The sequence below is a fragment of the Anneissia japonica genome, unplaced genomic scaffold (genome assembly GCF_011630105.1).
Source record: "Anneissia japonica isolate Jap-2015-1 unplaced genomic scaffold, ASM1163010v1 scaffold287736_len1891122_cov214, whole genome shotgun sequence".
Lineage (NCBI taxonomy): Eukaryota > Metazoa > Echinodermata > Crinoidea > Comatulida > Comatulidae > Anneissia > Anneissia japonica.
The window spans coordinates 415,362-427,126 of NW_022756106.1; the positions used below are offsets into that span (position 1 = coordinate 415,362).

Here is an 11,765-nt window from a genome sequence, read left to right on the forward strand (position 1 = left end):
TTTTGTCTATCTAAGCTTTTATTACACTCTCCATAAATGAGATTTACAAAAACATGTGAAAATAGCACGAATAAATAGTATTACATAAATAAATGTGCTAATATTTCAGTTTTATACAAATACAGGTATGCTGAGATACTAATTCTAAAAGGATAATTGCATTGCGATAGATGTTTCTATTGAAGCCTATAGAAGCGGATAAAGACAGTCACACTGACGTAAAGCCGATGTTGGCACTGTTGCTAATGAGACGTCTATTTCCTCAAGGTGCGACGGCGTACCAATTTCTACTTACTGTATACAAATTCAATTACATTACAGTATTCTAATTATTTCAAATTCTTTAAAAAAAATTCGTTTGCACGTTCCCGTTTTGTTTATGATTGGTCTCCGACATATACCAAGGAATGCTTCAATCCACTGAAATTAACGTAAAATTCGTGGCGAAATTTACGTCAAAATCCCGGCAGGAAATTATGTCAACCCAAAAAGGTTTACACTCAACTTCCAAATGAGATATGACGTAATACTCCGACTAGAAATCACGTCAAAATTTTGTCAAACCCGATCTATTACATAACTCCAAATTAGGACATGACGTAATATTCTGATAAGAGATGAACAATGATTCTGGTCCTGGTCAACTGATCAACCAAACAAACAGACAATATGACATTATGACTGGTTGACCTATGACTGCGTTGACCCTTTAAAGTTGCCAGTCCAGCCGCTCATCTAAACGAGTTCTTGGAAAGAAAGTACACCTCAGTGACATCTGGAAAAGTAGTTTATCGTTGTGTCATCATGGTGACGAACTCTGAGAATAAAAATTAAAGTTATTGATTACAAATACGTTATTCACAAAGTCGCTGTGAATCTAGTCGCATATAATATATTAATAGTGTTGTTTTGCGATCTTGCGAAAGTAATATTATTTAATGGAATGACGTCACATGTTCAGAGACTGCGTTTTTCTCATCGTCAGTGAAGATACTATTTTTGTACTTTAATACACGAATTAATGCGCACACTTAGAAGAAAACAATTGAAATATAATCAGGATAATAGATCAATCTTGTTCCAATTAAACCAGTAGGCCTAATTAAGTATAACTGCATTAGCAATATTAGATTGGATGATAATATTAATAAGAGCAGGGATGAGGGAGTAGTCGAATATTTGCCGTTGCTTATCTCGTCTGATTAAAATAGTCACGTGACGTACTACTTGAATATTTGTTTATTGAGTGTGTGGATCAATTAGTATGTTGCTCTTCAACTGTCTGTATATTCACCCGCAATGGACAATGCAGTAAATCATTTAAGATGTAGTATTGAGCTAATAACACTTGAAGAATACGGTACTTTACAATGCCTGTTCTTCACTATGCCTGCCCAGGGCATTCTGCTCCCACCCAATATCAGTAAAGCTTATACAAAATGTTGAGAAACGAGCATTCCGATATAATATTGAGATGCAATTGGGAACAATTGTTGTGTATAATAAGCTACCATAATTTTCAATTGAAATTTTGAACAAGAAAATATAAATTATCTTATAATTATAAATTATTAGGCCATATGCGTAATGATACAATTTTTATTTGTTTGCGTGAACTCATAATTGGGTGGTACGGTATATAATCAATTTAAAAATGTTCATAGTAAAAAATCAGTTAATCAGACGAAACTGCTTTGGTGGAGTTAAAGCTCTGTACAAATTACCAAATTTTCTTCGACAAAAAACTGTTATATGCCCATATAATCACGTGACTATACATGTTATGTGATGTCATCATGACCATATTGGCTTAATAACTTTTTCCTTCCTTATATTTTACTACATAGAATGTGAATCTTTACATAGGCTATATATTTTTTCAAGTTCAAATATTGTTCGTATGCAATATTGTTAAATGTTGTTAAGCATAAATCAAATGAGATCTGACATATTCAGTCGGGCGTGTGCAATTCTCAGATGACATTCGTTCTCTCCTTTAGTTTAGATTTTATGTGATATTATAATGTAATTCACTCTCAGTAGACTGTGACAGTGTAAAATTCGTCTCTGAATATGCAACATTTACAGTGCAAAAAAAGCAAAAAATTACCGACTAACTGAAGCATAATTTATATAAGATTAATAAATATACCCATGATATTTTTTTTATCAAAAGGTTAATTCTTGTAATATCATACCGCAACGCTTCAGCTGCCGGAAACGTTGCGCCAGAAACGTTGCGCCAGAAGCCAAAAAGTATAACCCCTAAAAATTAAATATTAATCAGCTCGTGTTTTTCATATAATAATAGTTATATTTGGGCAAGCATCCTCAGTGGTGCCACAGGTTGAAAATCTTTAAAAAGAAGTAGGTCTACGTTCGTACCTTCGTAGTTGACTTGGCCGTCGCCGTCGATGTCGGCTTCTCGAATCATTTCGTCGACTTCTTCGTCCGTCAACTTCTCCCCTAGATTTGTCATTACATGTCTAAGTTCGGCAGCACTGTATATGAAATAAGGAATTAAATAAAAATAAATTAGAGAAAAGTACGTCAAGACATTTGTCCCACAAAAATGGTAATCATATTTTACAGGTGTACGTCCCCTTCCGTTGATATCCAGAAATATTGACATGGGGTACTGTTGGGAGGGGTAACGTTAAGTGATGGCAGCTCATTCTCAGTGAGTGACACGCTCCCTGCTGTTAAATTAAGATAAAATAAATACCATAGAGTCAATGGCACTAGCTGGAAAATAAGGTGATTTTTTTTTAAACTACAGTATTTTATTGAAATTTATTTGATAAAGTAAATTTCCGATAGGCCCGCCTTAGGAAGGTTGTGGGGGTTTTTTTCTTTGTGACTTAACAGTAGTTGTATAGAGCGCTATAAAAACCTACATATTATTATTATTATTATTATTATTATTATTATTATTATTATTATTATTATTATTATTATTATTATTATTATTGTTATTATTATTATTATTATCATACTGGTACGGGTATTGGACATTTATATTGCGCCTTTCCCTTGCGGTTATGAAGCGCAAGCCAAGCCTCAATAATTCAGGAAAACAATGGTAGGCATAAAATCAGTAATTATTCAGGAACCCAAAGCCTCACAATAGTACAGTCACAAAAAAAACAACAAAGACAAAAAAACAAAAAAAACAAAAAAAAAACAAAAAAAAACAACAACAGATTACAACAATAATAAAAACACAAAAGGAAATACTATTAATATTATTATTATTATTATTATTATTATTATTATTATTATTATTAGATACATACTGGTCCTCTATAAAGTGACTCACACATGTGCTATATACGGTATTATGTGCGCATTGAATATTATGTAATGCTCTAATCTAAGCCTGTCAATCGTCTTAATTAGGGCATATCCTTAACAATCTCTGACGGCTAAAGGTACTGAGGTCTAACAGGTTACTATGGATACGCAGTGAGTACCTATTTAACAACCGTATATCTATTTCTATTAAAAAAAATATTCAATGAAAACGTCAATAATTATTCATAAAAGGCAGTCATTGTATGATATTTGTTCATTAAATTCAATACGTGACCGTTGAGATTAACACTCATTACTACCGGTATAGGTTATGTGTTTATAGTGACTATAATGTTACCATTAGCTCTAATAGTTGTTACCTAATGTAGCCATTTCCATCTTTATCAAAAACACGAAATGCTTCACGGATCTCCTCTTCTGAGTCCGTCTCTTTCATTTTCTTCGCCATCATCGTAAGGAATTCTGGGAAATCGATCGTCCCATTGCCTGTGGAAAGATATAACAATAACGAAGATGAAATACCAATAACACAGTATTATAGCTGGTTTATAATAAAGAAATCTGAAATAGATGATCACTCATGCCATGCAATGATGACGGATTGCTACAGTGTGTAATACTCAGTCGCCACCAGTAATAATATATAATGTATGGCAAAACTTAGCGTAATATGATGCTACTATAATATATAGCCCATTACTGTATTTGTAATAATATTAATAATAAGTATTATTATTATTATTATTATTATTATTATTATTATTATTATTGTAGTGCTTTATGCACAGCTTTTTAACATCCTACTATCGACGGTGAGTACTAATACTAAAGGTCCAGTAATAATAATACTAGGCCCTAATAACAATAACGATGATAATTTTAACCTTTTTTTAAATAATAGTAATAAAATAATAATATTTAAAAAAACAGTACAATACATAACTCATAATTGCCAGTCTCCGACGTCGTCACAATCGGTGAGTCTGTATTTATCTTATAATGTTAATGGCCCAAGCAACGACTATGTATATTTACGAGTACTATATAGTCATATAAGAATTAATTTAATCATTTTGAACTAAAGAATTATTATTAGTATAAATCTAATTGATTGACGTGTTATTTGATCTTAATACAATCCATCCAACATCAAGTCGCTGGCAGTGGAACATGTCACAAGCGTATCGTTTCAATATCATATTTGTTTGTATTGTGATATTCGCAATCACATGTTAATATTTAGCAGTGCGTTGTAATTTCTTGTTTACGGTATACGCGATGCTAATACGATCAAATATGTTTAACTTCATGTGGCATCTCTGTATGACGTCATAAAGGCATACCGAACCTGTATTACATTTGAAAATGAAACATCCATAATTGTTTATCCTGTGATTGGTTGTGAAGTAGCGTGTAGCCTCAATTTCAATACGCACTCGCTGCGCGTGAAAGGGAATGTGCACATTAAGTTGCTCTGTTCATACTGCCAAATTTTATGTCACGGGCTAAATTTGTGTTATATATGACATGATCATGCCCATATATGGGCACATCACACAAATTGGTCACATAAAATGAGTGTGGACAGATTTTTTGAAAGGTTTGGTCCGTCGAACACGTACACTGTCAAATTTTAGCGCTGACAGAAAAAAAAATCGCACAGGCATAGGCTATAAAAACGGCCACATGCCTTAAAATGTTTAGTTGCTGTGGACAATATTTGCAGATTTAGAAATTTTATTTCATTTCATTACATATATTTATTATTTATTCGATCATCAAACTGCAGTGGAAAAAAAAAACAATTTAAGAATTTGCTATGGCTCACGAAGAGTCAGCTGTCCCAAAATATATGGAAAGATATTTCTCTTGCTGTCAAATTAATCAAACGTCAGGAACAGAATGATAAGGCGACAGTATAGAGAGAGGCATTGATTTCGATGTTATATGGCGGTCTTTTTTTTTAAAAGAATTTATGTCAGTCAGTCTAATGGGAATGAATCAAACAAACTTCAAGAAAATAATTTCTGCGTAGTGTATCTGATTTCTTGAAGGCGTGTTATTTGTAAAATTTATACTGCTATACAGGGAAAACATTGCTTGTGTTACGGAGACATTTTATGGCTAAATAATTCCAATTTCGCGCAAATGGTGTACGCGGATTTCAGCTCGCGCAAATGCGAGTTTCCTCTCACAATTACGCGTACTCATCTCTATCAACACCCAGATCTGCAAAAACATGGTTTTAATCAAAAATGATAAATAACGTCGCAGCCATGCAATTAAACTCTGCTTGTGTTACGTTTTACTCTATTGGAAAATGAAATGGAAATCGTCTTAAGTATCAAGTCATGTACATTATAGATGCAAAATTTGCAGAAAGGTAACGTCGTGAGTGCAATAGAAACTAACTATTAAAAAATAACTATTAAATTATCAATGGGAATGAATAATTTTTTAAAACTTATTTGCACTGAAAGGAGTGTATTTAGACTCTTGATAAATAACGTTTGTATGTAATTGTGCTTATGTACGGTACGCCGCGGCGTCTCGGAGCATTTTCGTCGTACAATCATTAATAATAAAACACAACATATAGTAATTATTTGCAACTCCGTCCCTACGGGTGTCGTTTGGACAGCAGATATTTGCATTTAGGACTGACCGAAAAAATTGTTGGCCTCCGCCATATTGCTATTTCAGTAGTTGATAGGGCCTATTTATGATATAAAATAACAATGGCCATTGGTAAACAGACTCATTCGCAATGACGGATCAATCGACCTTAATTAGCATGGCGTAGGCCTACACCTGTACACATGGACTGAGTAAATATAGATCGTAATGGGATACATGCCAACCGGCTCAGTTATTGATGGCTTGACACAATAGATATACAAAATAGAATGGATAAGCGAACTCATAAATGATACTTGTTGGTGAAGTACGCCGTTTCATCACACCTAGGAAAACATGAATGGCGTTATGAAAAGAAATAATACTATAGAGCAATTGTGCGTCCTTCAAATGAGTTTTCCGCGTCCTTGTTATATGAAAATTTGCTTTTTTCATATTCGTTGCTTTCATACATTAAGCCATAAATGTTTTGATAATTTTTTTTTTACATTTGCGATGAAACTGTCTTCTTTTCGCCTACTTCCCCATAGATTTCTTCATTTCTTCTTTAATTTCTCTCCTCTTATTTTTTCTTGTTATTCATTCTCCTCTTTAAAAATTTCATTTGAACAGCACAATGATAAATTGCATGAGAAAGGGCAATTGCGCTTCAACTGCCTGCATACTTTCATTTGTTTCTCTTTAATTGATGCTCATTTTTTCATAGGCCTATTTTACATCATTATTATTTCTCTTCCTACCGGTACGGTACGTCTTCATTCCTCAATTGAATTTTATTTTTTCCGAGATAAGAGAACTACGAGGAGCCTACTTCGAGTAACGTCATAACCTAACATAATCATTGACAACGTTTTTTAAGTATAATCTCTAATATTATTATAATTATTAATATTATTATTATCCTCATGCAGTTATTTTATCATTATCCATTATTATTATTAGGCCTATTATTCATTATTATATAAATTTTGCAATTACTGCTATATTACTATTATTATCATTATAAATTTTATTATTATTAACCATTATTCTCATTTTCATAGTTATTAACATTATTTTTTATTTTCATTAACAACACTAGAAAGAAGTGTTTTGAAAAAGAAGCATATAAAAATTAATCATGTTAAACGTACCATCGGCATCCACTTCATTGATCATATCTTGAAGTTCTGCTTCCGTTGGGTTTTGTCCCAATGAACGCATTACAGTTCCAAGTTCCTTGGTGGTGATGGTGCCGTCACCATCTTTGTCGAACAAGGAGAATGCCTCCTTAAATTCTACGAGAAAGCAACCAATGACTCATTATAATGGTATATATTATACTCTAATTATTATTTTAACGATCGCTCAAATCACAATGAACTCTCTCCATCAACATTGATCGCATAAGGCATGATCACTTTTTCCTTCTTTGTGCGTGCTTTAATTTTCTTTGTTGTTCAATAAATCCAAGATTGCATCATGGGAAATCAATAGGCATACGACATTAGGATGTTTTGATGGTCGAATAATAATAAAGCCAAGAATAAAGCCTACAGTACTGCTACTTTAACAACAGTGACGGCATTTCATCTCGAACATTGATTGGAATAAGGTTTACTCAAGTCTAAACATTCGCCTGGTCTATAGTAATTACGTTCCGTATCCTCAAAGATGTTAGATCCACGATGAATCTAATAAGGCAACGGACAGGCCATTTAAATAGATCGTTAATGGGATTGTCAAAGTATTAAACGAGGCGCAGGGTTGGCTTGTACATTAACTTAACAAATATGGTTTGTTCTTACTCACCAGCAATTTGTTCTTCTGTCAGTTGATCAGCCTATGCAAGAAGTTAAAAATAAATAATTAGACAGACTTTTTTAGGAATGATAACAATGAACGAATAAAAATTAGTGACGAAAATATCGACCACATCTGTACAGAAAAAGGTGGTTGAATCCGATGCACATGTTTTTGTTTATTTCAGCAAGCTCATAAAAGTTTAATAGTGTCAAATCAAGATAACTACGATACGATACGATACGATTTATTGGGTTCACTTTTAGATCAGTGGCACCCATCACTTAGATGGTGCACCCATTAACAATATAAAATATAAGCAAAGGAAAGCAAAAGACAGTTCAAAAACAACAAAAGGATAAATAGCATAACAAAAACAAAACCAAGCAATTTACAGCAACATTTTACCCTTATTATCTAAAAAGAAAAATTCTTATTAAAATATAGTAAGTAAACTGAATGAAACACACTGAGCTGCACAACAACCTGTATTTAGAAGTCGTGTGAAGTTACCGGATTATGTATTTACTTTATTTATTTATTTCCTTTTTCTACGGACCAGGGCAGAATTAAAGTCAAATTCAGTAAAATATTACAGGTTCTTGTACAGCTCATTGCGTTTCATCCAAGCAATATAAAGGTATTTTTTACAATATTTGTCGAAGATAAAACTTGCATCATTGTAATCAGAATCAACCAAATTGTATTTAAGGGGAAATTCATTATGGATAGACAGGTCATCAAAGAAAAGATGGTGTCTAAAATTTGCTAAACTAGAGTAAACATATCCCAAGATATATCAAGGTTGTATTCATTAAGTTCAATTTTAAGTTCCTGGAAAATTGTATCTCTAATGGTTATTATTATAAATAAAATATCACACGCTGACTTCTCGGCATGTGGTCGGCCCTCATCTGCTTTAAATTTACAAATAAGGCCTATTTTTTTTTATTCTACGAGCTAGAAGTAAACTGATAGAAAGTTAATGTTCTCCCATAGGGCCTGGTTATGATTTATCCCTGGGAAGACAAGCATCAAGCTAATTAACTCCAATCGAAATAGGTAAACTAGAGTAGGCCGTTGATGAGCTTTTATTCCCGCCATTTCAATCGTTCTTGCCATGATTTTCTCCTTTTGTACCTTGAAGATGTTCAGCCTGAAATGTCCACCGGACTTGTGTCACAAAACTGTTTCTTTGAGATTCCGATGCATTATTCGTCGCGTGAGAAAACTAATAAATTATTTCATATTATAACCAAAATTAATTGCGTATAAGAGAGTAATAAATTAATAAAATATAGCAAACAATTTTTTGAACTGCATTAAATTCGTTGCCTGAAGGTATATAAACGTCTTAAGGGTTATTGAAAATTGAAGAAGTTGTACATGAGACGAAATAAACTAGCCCAATGTGTGGGAGTGGACAGGGTGGCGGAGAGATTTCGCTCCACGTGAGTTTAGCCTCCATTTCATACTGCTGCAGTGCATCGCTCCCCAGGTCGTGTTTCCTCAACGGGGGCCAAGATCCCTACCCGGGAGGCTGAATTCAGTATGGGTTTGAGCTGGGAGACCGAATTTAACCTGCATGATGCGTAAAAAGTAATTTATGAGTGTGGGATAAATGTTGTCATCATGACGTTTGTTATAACATAGTCTTCAGAGAAATCGACAAAGTAACTAATTTACTTTCTTTTTCGTTAAAAAAAACCCCATAAAATTTAAACCAACTAAATGACTTTATGATGGTCTATTGATGTACGCCTAAAAATATTCGTATCAATAAATAACTCCGATTTTTCGGCACTTTATGGTGTATCTTACGGTGTATCTTACTGAGGTCGGTTTGCAATATATGAATCAGTAACAAATTTCATTAACTTTATAGAATTAAATAGGCCTATAATTATTATTTCCAATATAAAAAATGTACGAAAAATCTACAATGTTTTTTTATGTTATTAATTGTAGGTCTATTATCAAAATACAAACATTGCCGTAAAGACATGTAAATAAATCTTAGCACAATTCATAACAAATATAGCCTACCAAAAAAATCAGAAGACTTTCGATAGGCCTATATGTCGCCAAAATTGTGCAGTTCTTATTATTTTTATTATTTATTTAAAGATTTGGTTGAAAGCCTTATGGATTTCGGATACATGGCAGCATACAAGGGTACATAATATTATAAGCTTGCAGTCTGCAGTTTTACAAAACTGATCAAAATTAACCGCTAAACCGTATGAAAACATAACTATGCTCAAAGAAATTACTTTCAACTAAACCGAATGATTAAATTATTATTTCAATCCGTGAGAACGAAAACTGAAATCAACCAATGCAAAGATTCCATCGTTTCCCGCCAACGCAAACTTACTCCATTCTGTCCTGCCGTTAAGTAAATAACCATAAATGTTTTACGTTTTCAATTAGAATCATTTACACAAGTCGGTTTACAAACAAAATTCGACTTACCATTCTTTAAAAAATAGTAGATATTGATGGGCACACCGAAGTAAAAAAATTGTATGTTCGTCTGCTAGTACAAACAGTATAGTGAGATTCTCTGATGAATGTACTGAGCCGCCGACGAAATTTATGAACAAGATTGTCCTATCCAGAGTTGTATGCAAATTAGTCCTCATCATGTCGTTGCTTTATTGAGGTGAGTATATGAATAATTCATCAAGCGGGCGTTGTTACACGAGAACATAATAATTTTACACTTTATTGATATAATATTTTTTGCCGAGTTACCGTAGTTTTATAAATTTGGATGAAAATATACTTTCCCAGTGAAGTATGATCGGATACTGTAATGTTATATTGTTAGGCCTATATCTGTTTATTTATTTTATATAGGCCTAAGCAAATATAAGCCTATAATATTATAATATAATATAATATAATATTATGATGTATTAATTATAATGTAATATAAGGTTATATTATAGCCATTTGTATTATATTTTACATATTATATATATATATATATTACTATTAGGCCTATATTATATTATAATATATTATATATTATATTATATAATTATGTTATATTATATTATATTATATTAGGCCTAAGCCTATATAATTATAATATTATGTTATAATCAGGCCTGTTCAGTTTTCTGTTGGAAAAATTGATAGGCCTATACAGGGTGTTAATCACATTATCAAACCAACCACCTTACCGAGCTATGCTTGATAACATAAAATGGATGTTACTTTTGAGCAGCATTATGTAGAATAATAGTGATATACCCGTATTATATAATAGAATGTTATAACCATTGACTTTTTATTGGCTTCGTTTACGGATGAATTACAACGTTAACAATTCAATAATTTAAAAAAAAGAAAAATATACGTTATAGCGTAGAAAACAAAAGATATATAATGGTAATCAGAACGACTTTATGTATACATAATAATAGGCCTAATTTATATATAGATGATTATATCCTTGGCCTACGGCCTAATCCAGTTAGTAAAATTATAAATAGGCCATTTTTTTTTATTTTATTTATTTTTTGACATTTGCTTTGAATACATTCGGAATTAGACTTCCCGCACATTAATTACTTTGTGCAATATTTACATTTACTCTATTCATAAATTACCAAAATGCTATTTTATGACGTAACTTAGGCCTATATTTTAGCCCATTTCAAGAAACTGTTTTGCTTATTATTTCTGATCGCGTCTGTTTTAACAGTTGATCGTGATGTTTTATTCATGAGCTGTGTCCTAATAATGCCAGCATTTCTGTGTGTCACTTACAGAATGAATTCATTTTATTGAGTATAATAATCTATTGAGAATATTTACGTACCACTGTGAGATATTTTTATTAGTCTTCATTAATAGTAGCATGTATAGTGTACGGTATATGCAAGCATTTCTTTGTATACCGATATAGAGTTAGGCCCCATTTTCTTTTTACCTTGTATTTTGAAAAATGTAGGCCATAACGAAAGTAGTTAGTATTCTTCGGTAATGAAACTTGACTAGAGAAGTTTTGCATATATATC

At 32.3% G+C, this 11,765-nt stretch overlaps 1 protein-coding gene across 2 annotated transcripts in view; it reads right to left on the reverse strand.

Annotated features, from left to right (window-relative positions):
• Positions 1-11,765, reverse strand: part of LOC117123882 (calmodulin-alpha-like) — a 33,813-nt gene continuing 22,048 nt past the window's right edge. The window contains exons 1-6 of one of the 2 annotated variants that reach the window (XM_033269934.1): positions 10,210-10,354; positions 7,744-7,774; positions 7,086-7,229; positions 3,675-3,801; positions 2,386-2,501; positions 1-817 (exon numbers count right to left, since the gene is read on the reverse strand). In XM_033269934.1, the coding sequence (XP_033125825.1) occupies positions 789-817; positions 2,386-2,501; positions 3,675-3,801; positions 7,086-7,229; positions 7,744-7,774; positions 10,210-10,212 (450 nt within the window). In that variant the 5' untranslated portion in view covers positions 10,213-10,354 and the 3' untranslated portion in view covers positions 1-788. Of the gene's footprint in view, positions 818-2,385; positions 2,502-3,674; positions 3,802-7,085; positions 7,230-7,743; positions 7,775-10,209; positions 10,355-11,765 lie in introns of those variants that run through there. The other variant, XM_033269933.1, reaches the window with a different exon arrangement.